The sequence below is a fragment of the Neoarius graeffei genome, chromosome 10 (assembly GCF_027579695.1).
Source record: "Neoarius graeffei isolate fNeoGra1 chromosome 10, fNeoGra1.pri, whole genome shotgun sequence".
Classification (NCBI taxonomy): Eukaryota; Metazoa; Chordata; class Actinopteri; order Siluriformes; family Ariidae; genus Neoarius; species Neoarius graeffei.
This window is the reverse complement of record NC_083578.1, coordinates 77321578-77349322: the sequence shown is the minus strand read 5'-3', so window position 1 is coordinate 77349322 and position 27745 is coordinate 77321578. Positions and strand designations below refer to the sequence as shown.

The following is a 27745-nucleotide window of genomic DNA, read 5'->3' as shown; positions in this document are numbered from 1 at the left end:
GTGAATATTCAGTGAGAGTTTTCTACTGCGCATGCGCAGAAGCATTTCTTTGTTCGCTGGGAAAGAGAAAGACACGTTGAACACCCGAAAGGCTCCCAAAACTTCATTAGATATTCTTCAAACACGTTTACAAGGAAAAAAAAATACCAATGGACATAGAAAAACTGGAAGAGTGCGTGTGTGAATGCATTATAATAATATTGGCTGGTGCTGAGTGGTATATCAAATTTATTCCATTCAGCTACGTGTTTTTGACTCATTCAATATCATCCTAGCTGAATGGAATATATCTGATAGACAACTCAACACCAGCCAATATAATTTAAAGATAGCTAGCTAGCTTAACACGCATTCTGTGGCAAAACAGGTTTCTGGGAGCATGTTATCTTATAATAATTTACATATCAGACAGGATAAGTAATGAACTTTGATTTACAGGACAAATCAACAATTTGGACACTTCTACTCGTTCATAGGGTTTTCTGTATTTTCTACATTGCAGAACAATGCTGAAGACATGAACTATGGAATAACATCTGGAACATGTATGGAATTATGTGGTAAACAAAAAAAAGTGCTTAAAAAACCAAAAATTTTCATATTTTAGATTCTTCAAAGTATCCAGTGTTTACCTTGATGATGCTTTGTACACTATTGGTGGTATCTTAACCAGCGTCATGAGGTAGTCACCTGGAATGCTTTTCAATTAACAAGTGCGCCTCGTCAAAAGTTAATTAGTGGACGAGTTTCTTGCCTTCTTAATGCATTTGAGGCCAAATAGTAAATAATAAAAATAGAGTAAATAGCCCTATTCAACACCACAACTGTAGTAATCCATATGTCAAGAACTGCTCAACTAAGTAAAGAAAAACGACGTTCATAACAATATTATGACTCATCTTGTAAGATATAAATCCTGACTATAATTACTTAACCATGTCATTGCATTAAGGTATACTCAAGCCACTCCTTATAAACCGCGATATACGAGAGAGAGAGAGAGAGAGAGTTGCACTTGCAATCTGTGATCCACTGTGGGTTGTTTTACAGTCATGGTTATCTTCTTGAGTAACATCAACTAACTTTTGCAATTAGGTCCTGTGTGTGTGTGTTTCTTATACCTTATTTTACAGGGACACGCCAGCCCTACCTACAGCAGTAATGTCTCATAAGTTATTATAAATGTTTAAGAGTCAAATGCGGCTTACTTTTGTCCTTGTGGTCTCATCTCATCTCATCATCTCTAGCCGCTTTATCCTTCTACAGGGTCGCAGGCAAGCTGGAGCCTATCCCAGCTGACTACGGGCGAAAGGCGGGGTACACCCTGGACAAGTCGCCAGGTCATCACAGGGCTGACACATAGACACAGACAACCATTCACACTCACATTCACACCTACGGTCAATTTAGAGTCACCAGTTAACCTAACCTGCATGTCTTTGGACTGTGGGGGAAACCGGAGCACCCGGAGGAAACCCACGCGGACACGGGGAGAACATGCAAACTCCACACAGAAAGGCCCTCGCCGGCCCCGGGGCTCGAACCCAGGACCTTCTTGCTGTGAGGCGACAGCACTAACCACTACACCACCGTGCCGCCCGTCCTTGTGGTCATTTCGTTTAATTCTACTTTAATTATTACACTTAGATTTTACTGGTTAAATTCAGAACTGCAGGGTTTTTTTTTTTTTAAGCACCAAGTTAGTTTTACTTCGGGACATGTACATACTTTCATTCACAAAAGAAAGATATTTAAGTGGAAGTTACATTTTTTAATTTTTTTTTTTTTTTGTAAATGAAGTCCCTCGACAGAATCCTTTATCCGTCAAAAATGTCCTCTCTGGAAAACGTTCACCGTATGATGAGGTTGTAAATGCTTTTTAAAGAAAGATATTGGTTTCTTTCGAAGCAGAACACACACACACTGTTGTTACACAGTAAACAAAAAACAGGACTTGAAACAGATGCGAGACACGCTTGCAGCGGAGCTTCACAGGTGGTTGAAATGTGAGTCGGTCAAAAAGCGTCCTCTCCGGAAAATCACAAGGATCGTCAGCACTTGAGTTGTTATTACAGCCACCACCACCTGTACACATCGCTGCACAGGACTTGATAATATCCATTTCAACAGTTTTTCACTTTGTATCCCTGACCCTTGTGGACTATAAGAAAGGTGGTCAGTTTTAGAAATACACTATATGCCTTTTCTCACCACAAGTAACACGCCCAGTATATGACCTGTAGCTCTGAAATCCTGCGCAGTTCAATTCCATCTTGAAAGGTCAGCAGAGAAACGCAAAAATCCGAGGTTTGATTTTTGGACTATTGTGGACCTGAAAGTTATACCCTGATTGTGAAACAGCCCTTGCATGCTGCTCTATTGTAGTACAGGAAGTGAAACCATACAGTTGGCAAAATAGCTTCAAGGTGATTGTTGTCTGTTTTTTATTGCACAACTGCAATGAGGTGAGGAAGCGCACACGCGCGCGCGCGCACACACAAAGCATTCGTACCACTGATTGTGCATGTTTCACGTTTTCCTGAAGTGTGAATGCATCATGCTGTATTGTTTGTGTCCCACTGATATTCATGAATGTGTAAATAAAAGCTAAAAGACATTTTAAACACAGCTTAAATGTCCTTCATGGGTCATCCATTATTCGGGGGGGGAAGTACCTTCACTCATCCCTGTAACCTGAACATATTCATCCATATGAAATATTTGAAAAATTCACAAGTTGTATGTTGAACAGGAAGTTGCATCAATCAAATTTCTCAAAGATTATGGAATAAAAGAAAAATAATCTTCCTAGATCCTTTTCTTTTTTTTTCAGTGATATTTTGATCGTGACTGATGGTCAGTTTCAAAGGACGTCCCAAATAATAGCTTAAAGGTAAATTAAGTTAAAAATGTGTTTTCAGGAAGTCCTTAATGTTCTCACGCCGTTAGCATGGTGGTTAGTGAACCATGTTTTGTGTATTTGCTCATTCTTAAAAAAGAAAAAAAAAACCTCAACCCTGTTTCCTGTTTAAGAAAATGCAGCTGTTTTCAGAAAAGAAACCTTGCCTGATGTACATTTCTTGAATGGTTAAATACATGGCTTCTTATATTCAGGGTAGGAAATGATTTTAAAAGGGGGGGGGGGGGGGGAGTTATAGCCAAGTCTCTTCTTTTAGGACAAAATAAACTAGTCATTACTTTTAGTTGAGAAAACATCATTAAAGTCAAACAAAACCCAAAAATAAATGCTGCTTGCCGAGCACAGCAAGTGCGCTAAAAAAAAATAATTTATCCATTTTTAAAGTTTTGATATTGATTAAAAATAAGTTTACCTGGGCGCAACCAGGTGGCACGGTGGTGTAGTGGTTAGCACTGTCGCCTCACAGCAAGAAGGTCCGGGTTCGAGCCCCGTGGCCGGTGAGGGCCTTTCTGTGTGGAGTTTGCATGTTCTCCCCGTATCTGCGTGGGTTTCCTCCGGGTGCTCCGGTTTCCCCCACAGTCCAAAGACATGCAGGTTAGGTTAACCGGTGGCTCTAAATTGACCGTAGATGTGAATGGTTGTTTGTCTCTGTGTCAGTCCTGCGATGACCTGGCGACTTGTCCAGCGTGTACCCTGCCTCTCGCCCATAGTCAGCTGGGATAGGCTCCAGCTTGCCCGCGACCCTAGTACACTAGTGCACTGTTTCCCTTAGTAACACAGAGCCATCAAATAAAGGCTTCTAATTCTTAAAAAAAAAAAAAAATTAAAATATCCCTCGGCGCTGTAGTACACTGCTTGTGTGCGTGTTCACGGCTTTAGATGGGCTAAATGCAGACAAATAATTTCTCTGGGCTGTAATGTATATGTGACAAACAAAGGCTTCTACTGTAATTCTAAAAATCTAATCCGAAGTTTTTTGTAACCATGTGATTTTTACTGGCAACAAAACATCATGAATCAACAGACCTCACTTTTATGCAGTTTAAATCTCACTCGGCTAGATGATGCAAACGCGGTACTGACGCATACTAGAAAACAATCCTGTTGCCATAGCAACACGATTCTTGAAGTGTAAACATCCGATTTTCTCAGTGAATAAAAACAAACAAAAGCACGTCACATAAAAATACAAGGAAAATTTTCTCCAAAACACTAACTAGCTGGTGATGGAGTGTTTATAGGCAGCAAAAGGCTGGGTATGTGACTGCTCACTGTTTTTGTGTATTTTCGTTCACTGCGTCAATGTTCAGGCTTATTTTTACAATCAACTGGGGCATCTTCAGGGTTGTTTACAATTATTTAGAAGCCACGTATCCACTAGATCTCAGCCTCGGTAAGTCTGTTGATGCATCTTCGGGGTTGTTTACAATTATTTAGAAGCCACGTATCCACTAGATCTCAGCCTCGGTAAGTCTGTTGATGCATCTTCGGGGTTGTTTACAATTATTTAGAAGCCACGTATCCACTAGATCTCAGCCTCGGTAAGTCTGTTGATGCATCTTCGGGGTTGTTTACAACAATTTAGAAGCCACGTATCCACTAGATCTCAGCCTCGGTAAGTCTGTTGATGCATCTTCAGGGTTGTTTACAACAATTTAGAAGCCACGTATCCACTAGATCTCAGCCTCGGTAAGTCATGTGGTGTGGAAGTTACGTCACAATCTCAGATTCTCTCACGTAATTTGTACTGATAATGTACGTAATTTGCGTGATATTTGAACCTCGGAGAGAGTAAGATGCCTTGCCTTGAAACATTTAAAGCATGCCAGATTCAATGGGTGATCATCTCATCTCATCTCATTATCTCTAGCTGCTTTATCCTGTTCTACAGGGTCGCAGGCAAGCTGGAGCCTATCCCAGCTGACTACGGGCGAAAGACGGGGTACACCCTGGACAAGTCGCCAGGTCATCACAGGGCTGACACATAGACACAGACAACCATTCACACTCACATTCACACCTACGGCCAATTTAGAGTCACCAGTTAACCTAACCTGCATGTCTTTGGACTGTGGGGGAAACCGGAGCACCCGGAGGAAACCCACGCAGACACGGGGAGAACATGCAAACTCCACACAGAAAGGCCCTCGCCGGCCCCGGGGCTCGAACCCAGGACCTTCTTGCTGTGAGGCGACAGCGCTAACCACTACACCACCGTCAATGGGTGATCATTTATCATCAAAATATTAAAGCAGACAAAAGGTGTATATTAAAATATGAACAGTAAAATAATCAAAATGATATCAGTTCATAAGCTTCTGAAAAGCATCTTGTTTTCTAAATATTTTCTTACTGTATACATCCACCTTTTTCCTCCATCTCCTGGAGGGGTTGTTTTTTGTTAAGCTTTTTTTTTTTTAAGGTTAATTATAAAGCAGAGGCACATTTCCCATTTTTCAACCGAGGAAGCATGATGATGCAAACTTGAAATTAACTGTATATTGCATTTTTCCTTTATTGCATCACTGAGTGTAATGCTGGCTGCATGGTCGACTAATACATGGTGTGCAGTTCCTGTGTCAGCCAGAAGGGGGCAGTGCTTGTAAGCCTTTTAATTCCTTTAACACTCCCAAGCCATGACTAGATACCAAAGTTAATGTGACATTATTTTCTGATAATTTTCACTAAAACGAGGCTACTATTCACTATAATAACTTGTACATATTAATCTGGAGCCTTATTGATTTATTATTGTTTTATTCTATTACAACGCTGCTAGTCAACTTGAGAGAGCACTCAAATGGATGATTCCATCGAAAAGCTCTGTAGAAAGTGAAGATACGGGATGCGTTTTATATTGTCTTGTTCCTGACCCCATCCGTATTCAGCACTACAGCTGGTGTGTATCCTTCTGGTAGAAATGTGAAGTCAGGAATATTTCCCTGCAGCGCTTCTCCCAGTCAGATTTATAATCCAGCACTAGCACTGCAGCTCCCACAAGTCAACACTCATATTTACCGTCGTGAACTTAATGCGCTCCCAGGCAAAACATCATCTCCGAGCTGAATCTCTGCGGCTCCTAAGGCGACGCTTGCCACAATATATATTGTATACGAGTTAGGAAGACCCGAGCTTTATAAATCTTGAATCGTGGTGGACAGAGGTCGATGTGGCCTGTGTGCAGACTGTTCCTGGAGGTCTTCCACACGCTCTCAGCTCATTGATAAATATTGCAATGTTGATCATTTGAAATCCAAGACAACCTCCTACGCCTAGCACTTGCGCAGGTGCTAAACTGTTCATGCGCCACAGGAGTTGGCAAAAATATCCATTCAGTAAATCATTCAGCTCTACTTTAAGAAAGCGTCATATTTTTTATGTTCTTGCTTCTGGTTATATAGTTTATCCAACAAATCCCACCACCATAGTCGAGTTTTCCTTTTCTTCGTCACCATGCAGCACTTCACATATATCTACCTACACTCCTGGCTGAAAAATCTGTTCACGTAATAGATACAGAAATTAAGGTCATCCTACTTGACGAGAAAAGGCCAGCGCAATTCCACTCCATTCAAATGCATCATACATTTTTAGCTTCTCTTTATCACTTCATGTGAATTTCCTGGAAGTCGTGTTGTGTACACGGGGTTGTGTAACAGTCTCCAGACATGCAGCGCATTAACTGTGTGGTGATGGGATTGATGTCTCCAGGGAAGAGGTGTGGCTCCTTATTGCTTCGCTTGTTTTGCTGCCTCTTAGGAGCATCCAGACTGTTTATCCCATCCAGTTAGGAGCTACGCCAGTTATCGGTTTGTGTTTTTGTAGTGTCATCCTGAATGTTAGAAATGAAATTTTATTTCTTGCGAACGTTGAACCATGGAACTGAGAAGTACTGTAGAGAACCTGTATAGTTTGGAGAAAAGTACAATTGAGAAATGTAGAACTTGGAGGTTTTTAAATCCAGCTAGCTTTTCTGTTTCTTGGGTTTTTTTAAATTTAATAAATATAAGGACCTTAAAGTGCCATTCCACCATTGGATGTATTTTTTTGGCATAAAATACAATATATTTTATGACAACATGACTAGACAGAGAAATCTTTTAGCTTCAAAATGATATATCAAACACAATTTTTTGACAACGACAAGTATATTAATTTTGCGACCAAAATCACCTACCCTTTTAATTTCCGCGCGGTAGTGAAACATGTCATCGGCAGGTTCCCCTTCTTGTGTACGGCACAGATTATCAGCAATGGCGGATAGAACGCGATTGTCAACTTTGGAAAAGAAGCGAAGGAAAATAGCAAGTGATGCCCAAAGGAGACGGTCGATGGTGAATATCGGCACAGCAATCGACAAGTGGAAATCGCGTTCTGTCCGCCATTGCTGATAATCTGTGCCACGTCACACGTGACGTGGTACACAAGAAGGGGAACCTGCCGATGACATCACGTTTCACTACCGCGCGGAAATTAAAAGGGTAGGTGACTTTGGTCGCAAAATTAATATACTTGTCGTTGTCAAAAAATTATGTTTGATATATCATTTTGAAGCTAAAGGATTTCTCTGTCTAGTCATGTTGTCATAAAATATATTGTATTTTATGCCAAAGAATACATCCAATGGTGGAATGGCACTTTAAGGCGAGACACAACAGGTCAAAACTATCTTGGTCACATCAGTCATTTTTAGATTTTTGGATGCATCTCAAACATGTCTAGTAATAAATAGTGCAAAACACAACAGTACTTGAACAATTTTTGTTCACTTGTGACTATCTAAAAATTAGCAACCTTTCAAAAAAGGTTTAAGCTCCGCCCACTTAAACGAGAACTGAAGTCATTTTTAAACTTGTTTTATTTCTTAATTAACGTGTTATTTAATTACATTTTCAGTTTTAGTAACCTTATATTGTAACTTGGCGACTAATTGCAATTAAATATTATACTTATCGGCCTATTCGGTTTTCAGCCATGTTGAATTTAGTTCATTTGGTCCACGGCAGGCGTCGCTTATCCGCGTGATCTTCACGAGACTTGTGCAAGACTTCGAAACGTGAAGTGTCAGCCAGGTGTCAGTGCCGCCATTTTGAAAATTCTTTACCTGCATTTATTCCACCAAATGAAATATTGCACAAAAATGAGTTTAAATGACGATTACTGCCTACTTTTTTCAAATTTTCCTGATTGCTATCAAAACAAACAAAACTTCTGGCTTGATTACATCAGCATTCGAAAGAGGGCGTGTGCGTCTTTTGACGACGTTAGCAGATGTTGGTCACTTTGATTTCCGCTGTATGTTTTTACTTCCGTCCTACGATGTCTCGCACAGGTCTCAACGAATCTCGTTTACAGCCATTGCTTTGACATATGGACTGGGATATTACGTAGCATATTTCAGACACTCATAACTTGCTATAGTAGTGACAAAATAGCAATCAAAAATGCATTCCTATATTTAATAAAATGTGAGAAATAGAATTTTGATGATAAAAAAAATTTGCTTTCAGTTCTCCTTTAACATAATCCACATCCCAGACCACATATTGATATTCAATAGAGTACACTTATAAGTATGGTAATGTGATTTCGGATGCAGCTCTATTTATTTTTATTTTTTTAAATGGCAGTTGTCTGTCTGACTGGCATTTTTAGCTCATTCGGCCATAGGCTAAGGATGAGCTTGTGATGATGCGTCATCCGTCCATCGTCATCCGTTCACAATTTGCAAAAATCGCTCCTCCTCCTACAAGATTGCTCGGATTTCGATCAAATTCATATACAATGTTCCCCAAGTGGATGTGCATAAAAGTTCTCAAGATGGTGGCACCACCTGTCATTTACAATTTTATGGGCGTCTGAAATTTTTGGGTGACTCGTCACATTAAACACTGCACTTTGTAAACTGCCAGGACGTTTTCACTGAAATTCATTCAGAAGACTCTAAAGACATACCAACAAGAATTGTTCACCAGATGGCGCCACCTACCATGGATGCGGCGTCACAGGGGTCATAAGCAACTTCATGAAAATCGCTCCTCCTCCTCCTACAGGAGTGATCAAATTTTGATCAAACTCGTACGGAATGTTCCCCAGGTTGGTATATATAAAAGTTGTCGACGGTGGCACCACCCGTCATGTTTAACATTTTATGGGCGTCTGAAATTTTTGTTTGACTCGTCACACCAAACACAACTGTTCGTAAACTGCTAGGATGTTTTCACTGAAACTCACCCAGAAGACTCTAAAGACATATTCCAACAAGAGTTGTTCACCAGGTGGTGCCACCTGCCATGGATGCAGCTACACAGGGGTCATATGCAATTTCATAAAACTGCTACTCCTCCTGCAGGATTGATTGGATTTCAAACTCGCACACAACAGTAGCTGGTATGAGCTCCAGCCTCATTGAGGCTATTTTTACCCAATAGTGATGTTAGATATTTGATTTAACGCCATAGCTTTTAGAGTATCATGCTTTGGGGTGAGCAGATCCCATCCTTAGAGCAGAACTGGATGATCGTCCTGTTATTGATGATTCGTACTGATATTAGATCTAGTCCTGAGCAACTGCACCTTGTATCCATTTGCCTGAAACATTATTAACAATTAAGTAGAAACTTGGGTAACTGAGGCAATTAAACACTATCTCTGCATCTGGTGCCTTAAAATCTCTACGTTTGTCTTTTCTGCTCTTGTTTTCGTGTGGTATTTAATCCTGTTAACATATGCTCGTGTTGAGCAGATGCGCTGAATACTACGATGCCAAGCCTTTTGTATTAATGTCCACATGCAAAGCAGGATGCTAGTTGAGTCAACACTTTCATCATTGGAAAGGCAGCAGGCTTTTTAGTCCTGCACTGATGCTCTCCTTTAGCTACCTTCGAGGGCTGAGGAAAATCCTGGAGCTGAGCCTGTGCACATGAGCAGAAAGAAAGTGCAGTGTTTGCTTCTTTTTCTTATTTTTTCACCCTCCAAGCAAATCTAGCAAAAACATATTCATCATTATCCAAGTTTGCATCTACCACGTGCGTCGTACAAGCTCTGTAATAAAATGTTTGCTTAAAAATGCATTGGGGTATTTATTTTATTTATTCAATTTTTTTGCTGACTTTACATTTTGAAGTGAACAATTCAGAAGATGTCAGCATAAGAATTAAGCAATCAATCACATGAATCAAAATGATAAGAACCTATGATACACTCCTTTCACCATTTGATTCGGTTCGATTCTCAGGATATTTTGAATAAAATCTGAATGAAGAAAAAGTATGACTGAGAAGACTTTATTCCTGAATCATAAACAATGCAAAAAAATTTGCATTTTTGTCTGTATCAAGTTAATTTAAAAATTGAGTAAAGATTTAATATTGTAAACAAAATGAATTACAAGGTCATACTACTCGATGTCTTAAAAATAAAAATACTTTTATAAATCCTCCCAAAATTCGATGACCCAAACAAAGCCTCTGTCCTGGAGAAAAATGACTGATTGAAACCTACTAAGGTTTGTAGCAGTGCTTTCATGAGGAGTCTTTTTTTTTTAACCAGAAATAGAGCTCCAAAGTCGCCTAAAATGACCGGCTTCCATCGTCTGTTTCTCAACACACTGTAGATTGCATTGGAAATTTGAAAGCTACTAAAAAGCCCGTATTGACAGTTATAACATTATGTAACTGTATAACCTATATTATTCTATCCACATTCACTGGGTATGAGCAATCATGCGCTCAGGTCGGCTACTCTAATATGAGGCTATCAGTTCATATACCGTGAGTAGAGAAAAACAAAATGGCGGAGTGCATCAAGTCAGATATAATCACTTTATCAAGTATTTAAAAGAAACAGAAATAGCTAAAAGAATATAGTCCCCCCCCCCCCCCCCCAAAAAAAATCTCCTGTTCCACACTCCAGCCCAGTCGGTGGCAGTAATGCACCATTTAATTTGGTTTACCAACCGCCAAAAAAAAAAATCCTAAAGAAGAAAATGGTGGACTGTTACTGAACCAACCGAGAACGGAATAAATGTAAAAACTACTTGAAAACAAAATCCCCAAAAAATACAAAAAAAGCAACAAAATATGGAATGAAATTATTTGATGGTAAGAACATATGTCTATTTTTTTCAAGAATTCTTATCGCCTTTTTCACAAATTGCTCCTGTCATTTTGCTGGTTTGTTAACATTCTAAGCGGAAATGATTGTCAGATGTTTTGTATAAAGTTTTTATTTTTCAAATTTGCTCAAAAATAAAAATGCTCTGTTTCTCAAAATCCAGTGAATGTGGATAGAATAAAGCAGTTATTCCACTCAATCTCATTGTACATGGATTATAGCCAACGCGGCGCTACACACCTCATCGGCTATCAGCTCATGTACGACTCGATTTCATGGAATAAATGTTAAATGTGTGTGACCTGGAATTTTTGGTCACTTCACATGTGTGAATGATTCCTCGTAATGGTGCAGTCTCTCTGTGAAAGAATGCGATCATGTGACCAGTGTGCTCTCGATAAATTTCAACTTTGAGGTCCACAGATTGGGACCTCTAGTGTTGAAACGTTGCAATTGCATTAGAGTGCTTAATTACTAGAATGCTGATTTCAACGTGGACCACACGTTTAGTGTACGTCACATTTTTGCATCCCAGTGCATCGTTCTACCTCGATAAGACACCACATGTTGGAAGTGTGAGGTCATCCACTTTATCTTGTATTAATCAAATAGACTGCACTGAGAGGCTCCGGTTGAAATTATGGATTGTCTGATGTGACTGGTATAGTACTGTTTGCATGGTATATTTGACTTATATCCCTCATCAAAAAATTCCGGGCGGCACGGTGGTGTAGTGGTTAGCGCTGTTGCCTCACAGCAAGAAGGTCCGGGTTCGAGCCCCGTGGCTGGCGAGGGCCTTTCTATGCGGAGTTTGCATGTTCTCCCCGTGTCCGCGTGGGTTTCCTCTGGGTGGTCCGGTTTCCCCCACAGTCCAAAGACATGCAGGTTAGGTTAACTGGTGACTCTAAATTGACCGTAGGTGTGAATGTGAGTGTGAATGGTTGTCTGTGTGTCAGCCCTGTGATGACCTGGCGACTTGTCCAGGGTGTACCCCGCCTTTCACCCGTAGTCAGCTGGGATAGGCTCCAGCTTGCCTGCGACCCTGTAGAACAGGATAAAGCGGCTAGAGATAATGAGATGAGGGATGAGATCAAAAAATTCCAAACTTGGATTGAATCTCAGCATCAATTCACCGGATGCAGCCATGTTTGTTGTTTACATCGGAGTGGCCTTCGACCCGCGCACGTCCAATGTACCATGCTATTGTCTACCTTGCTAGGTATGATCATGATATGTAGATTGACACACACAGAAATGCTCGCAGAGCCACAGCTGAGACTCGGGTCGGCTGTATAGCTTGGAATTGTGATGTCAGTTCATGGTATATCCAGGATATACCATGACTGACTCGCATCATATCTATTTTCACCTTGTATTCTGATCAGGTTCGAGGCGTTTGTATTTGGCGAGTCTGAAATCTAATATAATATTGTGGAAAAATGTAAATCAGCTCATTATGTTCGGAAACCAGTTTTCAGTGTTCTTTGTAGTGTTTTATGAATAAATATTTTGGCAAATTAAAAAAAAAAAAGATTTTTGTCTGGGTTTCTTTTCCTTCTTTTTCTTTGTCTTTTTGTTTGTCTCTGTCTCTTCCTTTTCATCTCTCAGTGCCTGTCTCTCGATGTTTTATCCTTGCCTCCATGTCCTGTTCTTTCTCTCAGGGGTCATTCCGGGGTCAGGAATCTGAAGCCTTGAATGATGGGAGCTTTTGCCACTTCTCCTGACTTGGAGAATTACTTCACCAGTTACAGAAGGTTACACAGGCACAGTATGCCACACTGGCATGCTCTTTCTCTCAGAAAATCAACTGCCACCTGAATGTTAGTTCGCCAACACGACCCCACTGCCTCCATCCAGCAGTTCCCATGCCTCTCTCTCTCTCTCTCATTACTCCCTGTAATCGTTAGACTTGGTGTAGCTGAGCAATGAGTTAGTAACATGAGAGTAGTTATTAAGATACGTTCTTCATGTTGGCTAAATGCATCTACTTTGTGAGAACATCATCGCATCTGAGAACCCCTCTGGAAAAAAACGAAATTGTTGTTACGGTATCTTATGAAATCTAATAGGTTTTCATCAGCATGTGATTTCTTGTTTCCTGGTAGGCTGTCCAAACTAGAGCATTATTACAGATATGAATATCACAGAAGTGTACTGGTAAGGAATAAAACACTTGGTTGGGGTTTGAGGTTCTACTGTAGGAAACTAATCAATGATGCGGTAGTGTGATGTCGCCCAAAGCAAAGTCAAGTTGCTCTTACCACCCTGATGTTGATTATTTTCCTATAAGAACACATCCGAAAGCACTTTGTCCTCTTATGTGACAGCGACAGCAATTTGCCAGTGATTTATCTTTGAATTACAGCTGGCGCTACTGTATGAGCTGCTGCTGTACAATTCATCAGCACCTTCTAACCAATCAGGGGTGGGTATCCCAAAAGCATCTTAATACTAAGAGCGTCTTAACGAGGAGAGTGAGTGTTCATTGGGATGCTTCCTCTACCATTTAACGATGATCTTTGTGCTATGATGCTTTTGGAAAACTCACCCCAGAGCTCAGGATTCAACTTTACTGCTGTAAAAATCAACAATAAAATACAGTCCGTTCCCATGAAATCGAGAGCCATTCGAATTCTGGAGGATACTTTTATAATCTGCCTGTAGAATGAATCCAGAGGTCACTTGTTAAACCATCAGGAACCTTTACATTGTGATATTAATGTTGTATGGAGAGGATAGTACACAGTAAACCAGTAGAGCCCAATGGAGTCCTTTCAATGTGACCATGATATTTCTCCAAGGTGTTGTGGTGCATGGGTTTTGTTCCAGTATCAGAACAGTGAGGTTTGTTGATCATGTCTGTTCTTGCAAAGGTAGAAGATTGCCGATGCCAGGTCCATCATGCTCTTGGGCAGAGTTATTTGTTATACCATGTGTGATATTTTTGCAAGACTGAACTTGCAGCAGTGCTTCACAGCTCGAGTTGTCTCTGCGTGATCTTTTTCCTGATTCGTGACATGAAGGTACATGGTGGTCAGTGTGGCCTTGAGTTTAAACATGAAATTAAACTCGTCCCTTTAGCACATTTAAGAGTTCTTTGAGTGATTTGTTTCTTTGAGCGAGGGAACCATTGAACAGAACAGTGGGTTTCCCTTTCAGAGAGGGTTTAAAGTAGGACTTTCTTTTAGTAACTAACTTGAACTTTCTGAGGAACCCTTAAGGAACCTTGTTTCTTAGGATGTAAATGTGTTCGAGGGACCAAATCAAGTCAAGTTTATTTGTATAGCACGCTTAAAAACGGACATTGTCGCAAAGCAACGTTACAGACAATTAAAGACTTTAAACATGAGCTAAATTTATCCCTGATGAGCGAGCCTGTGGCGATGGTGGCAAGGAAAAACTCCCTCAGACGACATGAAGAAACCTTGAGAGGAACCAGACTCAACAGAGAACCCATCCCCATTTGAGTGATAACAGAGCGTGATTTATAAGTAACTTGCTTCTATAATTATAGGCATAGCCATATCCTTTGTTTGTTTTGTGTCATCTTCAGCAAGTTTGTTGGCCTGCAGTAATGGTAACTCCAGTTGAAGCTGTGTTAATTTATTCATCTGCATTATTCTGATTAGGGTCGTGGTGGAATCGAGCCAATCCCAGAACCACTGGGTGCATGTAAGGCAGGGATGCTCTCAGGATGGGAATGGGACGTTAATCAATCACAGGCTACATGCACAATTTAGAGCGGCTAGGACAGTATGTTCTTGGAGGGTGGGAGGAAAGAAGAGAGCCTGGAGGAAACCCATGTAGACATGAAGAAAACATCTAAGGCTCCATACAGACAGTAACCCGAGGTCAGGATTGGATCTGGGACTCTGGAGCTCTGAGGCTGTAACACTACCCACTCATGGCCTGAGGGTTAAAGAAGCAGCCTTGGGTCCAAAGGGTTGTAGGCAGGGCTTTGAACCAGAATTTTTTTCTTATTGGTTCGTTCCGAACAGAAACGGAATTTTAACGTTTCCGGTTTTGGGTTCCACCATTAAATAGACGTTCCCGAACCGGTTAGAACAAAAACATTTCGTTCCCGGAACGGTTAATTACGTTCCCTGTCAGCTAATGGCTATAAAGTTATGTCTCTGTCTCATCCAGCTTAAGCCAACTATAGGCTAATTCTATTACAACCTTCATTAAATAAGACAAGAAATAATTCAAAACAATTATTATTTCAAATGTTGGCGATTTGGATTCTCAGTATGTCTTCCCATCTACACAAACAGAAAAAGTGCCAAAAATGAAAGATAATTCGTTTAGTGTGTTACCAAAGGCTAGTCAGGCCCTATAGAGGGCTACCGCATGATGTCACCGCGCCGCGAGATTTTGTCAGGCGCCATATTGGAAGACCAAGTACACATCTATGCAAGTACATACATACATAAAACAAACTACACCTGAAATGTAGCCAGGGCCGGTTCTGCCCTAATCTGGACCCGGGTGCAACATCGCGCAACCCCCCCCCCCCAAAAAAAACACCAGTCTAAATCAGGACAACCATCACATAACTATAACTATAAACATTTTATATCAACTATTTTAACTAAATGGGCTATAATAAATAAGCCTGCAGGCAGCCACGGCGGGCTGCCTCAGAAAAGTAACCATTTGTCCTACCTTAAAACTCGTTTTGCATTTTCTGCCTCCTTTTTTGTATTTTCAACCCTCCGTTTATTTTCTTTCCTTTTCTGAAAACCCGATTTTGTGTCCAGACATTTTGTTCTGCTACCAACGAACTAACTCGTCAGGTCTCGTCTCTCGAGCCCGCGATGATTCCCGTGGGAAGGGCAACAATTGATACATTTTTACAAACAACCAATAGGGAGGTTGCGTCGTTGAGGCTCTTCTTTGCTTAGACACTCAGTAATGGAGACGTGATAGCAGTCCACCTTCCCGCTCTCTCCATTCAGTCAGCGAACGTCACACAGGAAGTGAACCCCAGCGGGTCATAGAAACTTGCGCAGGAGAAGAATGACTTTTTTATTTGTAGGCTACGGAAACTTTGAGGAACGAAATAAAAACCGGTATTAACCGGTTACCATTATTTTTAATAAGCGTTTCTGTTCCGGAACATAAAAAATAATAAAGTTTCTGGTTTCGTTTCTGTTCCATGTGAAATAGAAAAAGTTCCCGGTTTTCGTTTTCGTTCCTTGAACCGGTTCAAAGCCCTGGTTGTAGGTTCGATTCCCAGGACCGGCATGAAAAACGTGAGGGGAGTTGAGTGAATGAACAGCACACTCTCCTTCCTCTGTCATGGCTGAAGTGCCCTTGAGCAAGACACCAAACCCCCAACTGCTCCCTGGGCGCTGTAGCATAGCTGCCCACTGCTCTGGGCGTGCATGCGTGTTCACTGCTTCAAATGGGTTGAAATGCAGAGGAGGAATTTTGCTGTGCTCGAGTGTATGTGTATTAAACAAAGACGACTTTGCTATCCTGCAGTAATTTAATACACCAGTTTAATGAGACAAAAACAAGACGCTGTATCTTTTGGAGAAGTAATATTGTTACATGCCTACCACATTCCAGAACAGGCCTCGTGTTTATTATTTCAAGGTGTTTTACGGCAGCTTTTTTTTTTTAAAGCTGTTAAAGACCGTATTCCTGGATAGGTTCCAGACGTACCAAATTGTACGTTGACAAACTGTACAAAAATGTCTCATGTTTAAAGTGCACTCGTTTACTTGCTTATTTAATTAGCAGAAAATGTTACGTTTCTGCTACTAATTTGCCCATCATTAATTGAACACGTTACACACTTTCACCTTTACGTTGAAATTTTCTGTCTCCTTTAGCATCGCAGACGTTATGTTTAATCTCCTTTACGGTTATTCTTGATTCTTAATAAATGGTCTGCTTTTACTTTAATGTGTCTTGCAACAAGCTGTTTCTGACTTGTCACTCGTCCATCAGTGTGTTCAGCATTGATTCTCAGAGTACTGTGTGCGTGCGTGCCAGCTAGGTGAAACGTTCCAGGATAATTAGGAACTGCATGTGTGCGTACGTGCTTCTGTATGTAAAACACAGTGCAGAGATGCCTGTAGGGTCTGAGCTCAGATATCATTTCGAAGCACAGTTAAGAAAAAAAAAATCCAACATGTTAAGTATTCAGTTTGTGGTGTTCAGTCGTACATACCACAGCACTACAGCGTGCACGTCTCTGCTCTTCCCTTGCTCTGACTGAACTCGTGTGATCATTGCTGATTTAAAGAGGGATCACACTAAGATGCTGAAACTGTGCAGTTATATGAGAGTCTCTAATATTTAATGTGTTTACTGTTATTACGATCATTAACATTAAGTTATATAGCAACTAATCTGTGGTATCCTCCAGCAAACAAACTTGTAAGTAAACTCAAAATCGAAGAAACGGGTACATGGAAAAATGAACAAGACGGTCAATGATGGCGTAGCTCACTCCGGCCTTGTCTAGTCCAGAAGTAACAATCTAAAGTGGGCCACCTTGTGCAATAAATGTTGCAAGCTATATACATGATATACACCCTAGGAATACCGACGTGTTTGCCAGAAAGAATCCAAAACGGTGAGGAATTGACCGAGAAGAAGCGATTTTTGTTGAACTGCTCATTAAGGCTTTGTTGGCTCCTTCGATCTCGAAAGATCGTGGTGATCTGCGCCAGGGGTCATCCATCAGTTGTCGAGTTGCAGCGCCTAGTATGACTGTATAGGCCGATGAGTGAGCTGCATGGTCTGCTGCAGGTGAAGTTGTTTGGTCAGGTGTCTGTTGATGCCATCTGCAGTCTCTGCTGTCATCGGAGCCTCCTCTCCCCCCACCGGGTCTCTCTCCTTTCCTCAGTTTCCCCAACGACGGCCTTGGTGGTGGACCGCCGGCCGGCTCGGTCTGAGGCCACCGTCTGCGAGGTTGAAGCCACCTGCCCTCAGGTCGCGCTTGCACATTAAGGCTTAATTAGTCCATAACTCCATTAATAACTGTAATAAAGCAAATATAGGTAGGACTTATATGCACCCTAGGTACCCCTACCTTCATGCAAGAAAGAATAAAAATTAGTGAAGAACTGAGAGAGAAGAAGCGATTTTCGTGAAATGTGGACGCCGCCGGACATGATGTCATGGCATAAGCTTATCGCTTGTTGGCCAGATGAGCTAATAATGTTAACTTCAGTCTAGCAATTTTAAGAAATACTGTATATCTGGTTGTCCAATCTCAGGTATAAAAAGGTCTAATGGGTTTGAAGGTAAAGGATTTCAAACGGCATTGTATTTTCTTCAGTGTACATAAAATTAAATCTGTTCTGTGACGATAACGGGCAGTGGCGTGCACAGACATTTTGGGGGGCGAGTGCTCTGGGGGGAAAAAGGGCACTTTTTTGCGCATGTGGAACACCTTATTATAAAAGTCTGAGATTTAACCCTCCTCTTGTGTTCATAATCATATCAAAGTTTTGGGTATTTTTCTGTAGTTCCATCTTTAAAAAGTCTGATAAAGTCTGAAAGTCTGATCTTCCCGTCACTGACTTGAGTCTCAAGACTGTGTTTATTCACAGATTTCCGTGAGATCATCTTAAAATTTGTAACGAAATATACACGCTCAACGGAGCTCTCCTTTATTTGCATAATGGCGTGCATACTAGCATAACGTGATATTCTTAATCATGTTATAAAAACAGGTCGGAATTGATGGAGAGTGGGGTTGCCTCAATGGTTTAGGCTACATTTAAAATGTTGTTCAGTTTGTTTCTCCATATGGAAAGGGAGCAAATAAGCTGGCAAAGGCTGCCATGTGCAGTTGTTTCTGTATGCAACGGGCTACTTCACGACAAAATAATTACAGCTTGGGCTTAGAGGGCAAACAATACATTTTCACTCGATTCATGTGTTACCTGGCTGGTGGGGCAGGGGAAGAGCTGACTGACTGCCCGATGTGTTGTCTGCGCTACGACAAGGCCGTGGCTTCCAGGACGCTATGCTGCTGCAACCTCACATTGAATGCACTGCACGCTTGTTCACGTGACAGAGCAAGAGAGACAGAGGTCTGGTGTGTGTGCGGAGGGGGCACACATCGGGACATTATTTTCACACGCTTTTAATGCCGCGGCTTTTCTAAAAGATCATGTTGACATTGGCCTCAGTAAACTGTAAAAAAAAAAAAAAAAATTCAAAAGGGCACTTTTTTGGACAGAGGGCAGAGGGGCAGGTGCTTGAGCACCACCTCGTATCTATCTGTGCACGCCACTGATAACGGGGTCCTCGGAAATTCTTTTACTATGAAAAGGATGAAAAGGGGTGGTACAAAAAAACAACAACCAACCAATAACGTTGATCACAGAAGGTTTTACCTGGTTATGATTATTTGGTTGAGTATTAAAAACCATCAATGATTCATACCAATTATTTATTTGACATTATACACTGCAAATATGTCGTGTTTTAAGTGTATACATCTTTCATGAATCATATTATTTAAATGATAAATAAATATATACCCGCAGCTATAGATTCTATTCAGTCTTGTCTAGCTCTTTGTTTGCAAACAACACGCTGTGATTAGATGGACAGCTAAAATATATGAATAGGGAGCTTGCAATTTAACGCCAATAAATATCCAATGTTAGCCAGTTTTCTAGCTTTCGCTTACCTCACCATCATCACAGTTGATTGTTTAATTACTTGAGCGTGCCAGAAGTTGTGATCATGAATAAAGCTAAATGAATTGTAGACAGACTCCGCCCCCAGATGCACTCTTCTTTATTAGAGTTCATAGAGGAAGTTCGTGCCTGCCTGAGTCCTGTGCATTTTTCAGACCTATTGTATTTGTCAGTACACACAGTGTTTTTACTGACCTTGCACAGTGTCCTGGAAGAGGAAGAGATAAATGAATGCTTGGAATAGACTTATTGGGAGCCTTGACTTGGGAATGACTTGAGCTTGTTACTGCTCACATGTTGGTGTGTGTGGTGGTGTGACTCTGCATTACACAGGTTCATGGAGTGATTTATGACCTTCCTGGAGTTGTCAGTAGCGCACCAAATACCTCTCCCTCGGGCCCCTGTTCGCAGTGGGAGGAGTAAGTGTTATTCTCATCTTCCTTTCTTTCTCTCCTTGGTTCTTTGCGAGTCAGGAGCAGTTCTGACTTGCAGAAGATCTGAGTTGAAGTGCTGAAAGAAGCTCAAAGTGGAAAGTTTTTTTTTTTTTCCCATCCCCCCCCGATCTGGAGAAGACTAGAGAAGAGAGAACTGGAGACCAGGCTGCTTCAGTTAAGAGGGTGAAAGTGTGTGTAGTGTAGGATTGAGAAGGCCATGTCTGCAGTGGTGACGAGAGCACTGGGGAGGAGGTCTCACTATTATGGGTTGCTGGCTCGCACCAGGTACTGGAGGCAGGGCCGATCACGCAGCCGGACGCGAGCAGCCAACAAGGGTAATTAACACTTCAGTCGTCCTTTCTGCTCCTTCCGAGTGATAATGTACACTACTGTTCCATCGTGCATGAAGTGTACTGTATTTGTTTAGTTTATACTTGTGGAAGATGTAGACTAGGAAGCACAATAGACAATTAATGTTCAGTATGTTCAAGGAATCATAGGTTATATTGTTAAAAGATAGTTTTATGAACAAAGACAGCCCTGCAGACTTTATAGAGTGTGTGTGTGTGATGCTTCTTGGGTCCAAACTCTCTCCCAGTTGCATGTCAGTGGTCAGTTTATGGTAATTGGGTTGTTTGGACCTTGGACCATTGGGCTTGATCTTATTGGGTCTTTTGGAACCAACATGTTTGATGAATGTAAATTTTCACCAATTTGCACATTTGTTGTGAAGTACTCGAGGTTAAAGTGCATATCCTGAACCAAATTAGTTTTTTTTTTTTTAATGAAAGTATGTCCCTTTACACACTGATCTAGAAGGGTAATTTTGCACAAGGCCATCTGTCTACAGCAGAATAAAATAAAGCATGTCTGGAAAAATCCCAAGGGAGTCTGGAGCCAGATTCGTGACGTCACCTGCGGAAGGGCCAGCAGGCTGCGAGAGCTTGCACGGTTTCAGTGCACAGCCTGTGTAGACCAAGTTTAGCAGCTAGCGATTTTGCATTGAAATATGGAATTCTTACCTGAGCGCAATGTTACTTCACCTTTGGATGAAGAATGTAATGTTGCTACATCCTCCTACGATACATCTGTTAACCATTTTAATAATTACATGATAATGTTGAAATTTGCAGAAAACCACCAGGTCGTTTTCTCATAAACAAACCAGCGCTGACGTAGGATTCAGAGGGAGGCGTCCCGGACGCAACGTCATGAAAATCAATGTCTCATCTCATTATCTCTAGCTGCTTTATCCTGTTCTACAGGGTTGCAGGCAAGCTGGAGCCTATCCCAGCTGACTACGGGCGAAAGGCGGGGTACACCCTGGACAAGTCGCCAGGTCATCACAGGACTGACACAGACCATTCACACTCTCATTCACACCTACGGTCAATTTAGTCACCAGTTAACCTAACTTGCATATCTTTTGGACTGTGGGGGAAACCAGAGCACCCGGAGGAAACCCACGCAGACACAGGGAGAACATGTAAACTCCGCACAGAAAGGCCCTCGCCGGCCACGGGGCTCAAACCCGGACCTTCTTGCTGTGAGGCGACAGTGCTAACCACTACACCACCGTGCCACCCCGAAAATCAGTGTTTCCCAGGAAATCCAAATGCCAAGTTTTTTCAGAGGTGGACCAATTTACCTCAAATGGCTTGATTTCAACTGAATTTTTCTGGTATTGCGCAAGGTAAAAAAAAATTGCACAAAATGCAAAATGTGACAGATATTTGACCAAAGTTTAATATAAAATAGGAGAATTACATTGATCTTGCTCCTGAATTTACCTGTGATATGCACTTTAAGGTTAGTGTTAAGATGAGGTACCTGTTCGTATCACTTTCTTCGGTATGAATTTGAAAACAAAGTCAAAACCATGTCCATTTCCTCATGCAAAACTCCTTATGAGTTCTGCAGTATGGAAGAACTTCTTGAATCTTCAGGTGTAGCTTGAAATGTTCTTGACCTGTTTGACTTGACTTTGTTCATACTTCTAGAAGTTTTTATCCTTAATCACTGGCCTCCATGCTAAATCAGTCTTCGAATACCCAATGTACTTTTTACATTCAAGAGCTTTCTTTAACACAGATTTCTTAATTATTTATAGACCATACTAATGTAGCAAACCGCGAGCTGGCCTAGTGGTTAGTGTGTCCACCTCTCGATCAGGAGATCGTGAGTTCTACTCGCACACCAAAGACCATCATAAAAATTGTACCTACTGCTGTCTGGCAAGGCGCTGCAAAACAAATGCGAGTGGGAAGTCAAATTCTTGTGGGTACCAGAGGACCAGCCCTCCCACTGTAACCCTAGCCGTATAGGTGAGAGGCCGAGGGCTACGGAAACTGAGATCGGCGCTGCCCAATGTGCCTTAACGGCCTGGCTAGTGCTGGGACGGGAGACTGCCTGGGAAGACCAGGGCATGGCACAGAAAGGGCTTTCAACCAATGTAGCAAAAATCCCTTTCAGTTCACAAAGACTGAGTTTTTCATCAGTCGTCTGTCAGTGATCAGCAGCTGGGTTCTGTGGAATCTTAGGATCTGGGTCTTCAGAACCATCTAGCTCTTACATTTGCTTGTAATTGCAATACAATTTGAAACAGTTTGGATCTTAAATTTTATTCAGCTTTAGTCTGAAAATGTTCTTGGTTTATTCTCAAGTCTTTTGTCTTGAGGCTTCTCACTTGGCTTGCCATTGCTAGATTTGATGATGATGCCCTTTATTGTCACTAGTCACATGTACCAGCGAAATTAGCCGTCAACCTGTCCGTACATATACAACATACAATTGACATAGGGTAGACATGACAGGAAGACAGGGATAAAGATAAAAGGGAAACATAACATGAGGAGAGATGAGGAAAAAAAAAGAACACCCCCCCCCCCCCACTATGCTCCTGTCAGGAGTACAGTGTGGGAGCATTTTAAAAAACCTTTGCACATAAGCACACAACAACACAAGTACACTTTAAACACGGGACTTGAGGGGGGGGAATTGGGGGGAGGGGAGGAGGTAATCCAGCGCAAGCAAGCACCTGTCCGCTCCTGCAGCCATGAAGGCGCTGGTCACGCACCCGCTTGTCATACTAGGGGTAAAAATGGCGACCGCGTAAAGTTAGAGAAGGAATGCGAGAGTGTCTCCCGGCAGTGACCTTCAGGGGGAAATGTTGTCCCAGCAACAGCCTGAACCAAGGCCAGTGCTGTCTCAGGGCGCCAAATGTCGATAAGATATGAATTGTTTGGTCTTTCCAGATGCAGTCTTTGCACGTCCACACCTCTCATCCATATCTGTCCATTCCGTCCATTCTATTCAAATTGATCTCCGAAAAACGTATTCCTTGCAAAGCTGAAAGCTGCTCCGAGATGACAACCATTTTGTGGTTAAAGTTCTGAATGTCCACAGTCTGAGTGCCAACAGCTTTGCCCACCACTCCAATCATATCGGGCAGCTTTGTGGGGCTTTGAACAGCTGTCACCATTGTCTGATTTCCTCGATATACCAGGGCAATGCCTAATCCAATCAGCAAAAGTCCTGTAATCATGGTTCCGAATAGGTAGATATCTTCAATGTCCTTCACAGAAAGAATCGCCAGGCACATGACCCGCCACCACTCCCACACGTCCATCGTGTAACCAGCCGCAAACGTTCCGGCAGGACAGACGGGTTCCCCCGAACCCAAAACTGTGTCAATTTCGTTAGGAGACCAGTTTATCAATTCCATGCTTTTTTAGTTTAGAAAGTAATGCAGGAAGAGTCTCTTCAAAAAGTACAGCAGACGAGACAAGACACAGAAGCACAAGCAGGGAAAAAAGGAGAGGGAGAGCAGAAAATGCGACCACCTTCTGTGGAAGCACGGAGAGATTTAGATGTATAAAACCTACTATGGTTTGCATACACAGTGCCAGTCAAGTTTGAACACACCTTCTAACTTAATGGTTTTTCTTTATATTTATTAGTTAAGGGATGCTTCATGTCTTCAAGTAATGACGGATGTCATTTCTCTTTACTTAGTTGAGCGGTTCTTGACATAATATGGATTACTACAGTTGTGATGTTGAATAGGGCTATTTGTTGTATTTTTATTATTTATTATTTACTGTTTGATCTCGAACGCATTAAGAAGGCAAGAAACTCGTCCACTTTTGACGAGGCACAGCTGTTAATTGAAAAACATTCCAGCTGACTACGTCATGAAGCTGGTTAAGATGATGCCAGTAGTATGCAAAGCGAAACATTTTTTTTTTTTGTTTACCACATAATCCCAAATGTTATTTCATAGTTTTAATGTCTTCAATGTTCTACAATGTAGAAAACAGGCAGAATATAGAAAAACCTAGAAGTAAAAACAAACTTTTGACTGGTACGTTACGGGACAAGAAGTATACATACAAAATGTATTTAGCATCTGACTTTGACTTGCCTAGAAGAACTCCACCGCTTGGAGAATACAAGGTTCAGACAGCCTTGTTTATAGTAGGACTGATGATCTATGGTAAAAGTATGCCGAGATAACGGACTGGATTAGATTATCATATAGATATAACTTGATGCAGATTCATATTAACAGAAAAAATTGCTTTGTCTCACTGGGGAAACCTTGAAGGTTCTTGGAAGAGCCCTACCATGGAGGAGTTCCCTAACTGAGCAGATTCCAGAAAAGAATCCTTGGGGGAACCCTTATTTCTTAGTGTTCATGTACAATCTATGTACCGTACAGATACAAGGAAGATGTGTCTCTGAGCTGGCGTCGGAATGGTGGAATGAAATTCCCTTGGTTATCCAAACACCTGAGGCACTTCTTCAGAGAAGGAAAAAAAAACTTGATTTGTACCGGGTGTTTTTTTATTTTATTTTTATTTTTTGGTATACTCTCAGTAAATAAAGTCCATTATTGTACCTTTAGGGGTACAGTGGCTTGTCACTGGGGCAGTACCCACTCAGGTACTTATTTGTCCTGTTTATATACTGATTGGGAACACATGTACCTTTTTATCCCTACAAAGGTACACATGGTTACCTTGAGGTCCAATAATGAGTCCTGGGGGTACATTAGTGTAGACTGTACCTTGAGGGACAGAAATGGACTCCTACTGTACCCCTATTTCTGACAGGTGTACCAACTCGTACTAACACCTCTCTAATCTCTAATAGAGTTTGGCTTGATAGCATTTTTAGACTGTTACTGATTTGTACTTGCATGAGGATATGTTTTTGATGACACTATAAAGAGCTTCTGTAAGTCACTCTGGATAAGAACATGCCTACCAGAAGTTGTAAATTAGGGATGTGACAGAATACATCATTAGGTTTGAACTGATGAATAGAATCTGCTTGCCAGAAATGTTCACATGAAATCTGATTGAGACTATAGGTGTGTATCAGGACATTCATCCCACAGCCACCAAAAAAAAAACATCATGCAAACTGGAGGAGTGGTCAGCTGTGAGGCTCAAATCATGATTTTCATTAATATGAAAGTGAGAAGGTCCTTAGCGATGTCCTGGTTTAAATTAGGTTACTAGTTTGCTTATACTTTGGGAAATAGAACTGACTAAATTTGTTTTAAAAGATGAAAGTATAGATATAAATAAACAAGACAGTCAACGATGGCATATCTCACCCCGACCCCGTCTAGTCCAGAAGGAACGATGTAAAGTGGGACAACTTGCACAATAAATGTTGCAAGCTATGTACACTATATACAGTGCTCAGTGTAAATGAGTACACCCCCTTTGAAAAGTAACATTTTAAACAATATCTCAATGAAGCAGGGGCGATTTCTCAGAGACAACAAGGGAAGCCGAGCTTTCCCTAAAATTCTCTCCCCAAACTGCGGCATCTACGACGTTGAATTCTCATTAAAACAATAACTTGCATAACATAATATATGCCCAAGATTGTATTTATGTTCATAACTATCCTGTAACTTATTTGAGTGATGTCTGACGAACTTGCAGTTCGCTACGAGAATCACCTTTGCTGCCAGGCTGTAACCTTTCTTATTTCAATGGGCTCTATGGACTGGCAGCAGTGTTGCCAGATTGGGCGGTTTTAAGTGCATTTTGGCGGGTTCTGAACATATTTTGGGATGGAAAACGTCAGCGGTATCTGGCAACACTGACTGGCAGCCGGGTATCCGTTGCAGTCTACGAGATGGCTCTGAACAGCCAATTTCGGCTAGTTATTGGTTAAAATCAACAAAATCATCACTTCCAGGGAAGCCGGGCTTCTCTGGGACTAAACGAGACAGTGGGAGGGACAAGAAGCTGGGCTGATAAAGGATTATTGGAGGTAGTGTTTGAAAGACATGAGGAGGGCGGTACTTCGGCGAGGAACACGGAAGTATGATCAGTCCCTAGCGGATGTCGAGAAAGTGTAGTCGTGTGCTAAAGTGCTGTCCGAATTTCTTTTCATATAAACGGTTCTTCTCATTGATGTCTCTGTATATTACTCTGTAAATAAATGTAAATATTACTCGTTGTGCTCCGTTAACTTTCATCCATTCCATCAGTTTGATCATTCGTGAATTCACTCGTTTATTTCATTTGTAGTTCAATCTGGTTGTAGGCTAGCTTGAGCCTTATTGGGATCTGCAGTGCTAGCTGCTAACAGAAATTTGTGAAGTCTCTGGAAAGCACAACCAGCTGGTATGACAGGGTCACAGACCATTTTCTGGAAAAGGAGCGGAGGGCAGAATTTGTGTATAAATAGTGTTCATGTTCATGAATCTGAAGTGTGTATATTGTTCAGTAATGTTAAGAGAATGGTGGGCTCTGTGTTATAGGTTATACCTGGGTATAATATTCAAGGTTCTGTGTGTTGCATAGCCTACCTGGTTATGAATTTCCAGACTGTGTTGCAGATGATGTTCAAGGATGTGTTGCACAGCTGGGTGTTGTGTTAAAGACTCTGTGTTGCATATCAGGGTATGATGTTCAAGGCTCTTCGTTGAATAGCCAGTGATTTTTGGATGTTTGATATTTTTGATTAAGGATATGAGGCACTAGCCTGGCAAGCCAGACTATAACATGAAATGTACAAGCAAAAATACTTTCTGCCACTAGGTAGGGTTGTCTAGTTCACTATGCTAATGGGGCACACCTTTCTATGCTTTGATATCCGGCCTACAGGTTTTACGATGAATGCGTAAAATGGGCTTCCCCTGTTTTAAAAACCAGCAGCCGTCACTGCAATGAAGTAAGGTTAAAAATATAAACTTAGATTGGACATTTTTCAATTTTACTCAAATTAGGGTGGTGCAAAAATGAGTACACCCCACAACAAAAACTACTACATCTAGTACTTTGTATGGCCTCCATGTTCTAGGCATGGAATGAACAAGTTGGCGACATTTTGCAACATCAATCTTTTTCCATTCTTCAACAATGACCTCTTTTAGTGACTGGATGCTGGATGGAGAGTGATGCTCAACTTGTCTCTTCAAAATTCCCCAAAGAAAATAATTTCTTTACACCACAAAGGTGAAGACTACAAGATGATCAGCAAAGCTTTACTTATCAGTCAGAATACTGTAGCAAAAGTGGTACAAAAATTGAAGAAAGATGGAACTGCAACCATCTCGCAGAGACGTCCAGGTCGTC

At 41.4% G+C, this 27745-nt stretch overlaps 1 protein-coding gene across 3 annotated transcripts in view; it reads left to right on the top strand.

The window, feature by feature from the left end:
• Nucleotides 1-27745, top strand: part of dab2ipa (DAB2 interacting protein a) — a 256395-nt gene that overhangs the window by 42474 nt on the left and 186176 nt on the right. For 2 of the 3 annotated variants that reach the window (XM_060932343.1, XM_060932345.1), the window contains exon 1: nucleotides 20188-20476. The exons of the other annotated variant lie outside the window; for it this stretch is intronic. In XM_060932343.1, coding sequence (XP_060788326.1) covers nucleotides 20359-20476 — 118 coding nt within the window. In that variant the 5' untranslated portion in view covers nucleotides 20188-20358. Of the gene's footprint in view, nucleotides 1-20187; nucleotides 20477-27745 lie in introns of those variants that run through there. 3 annotated transcript variants of the gene reach the window in all.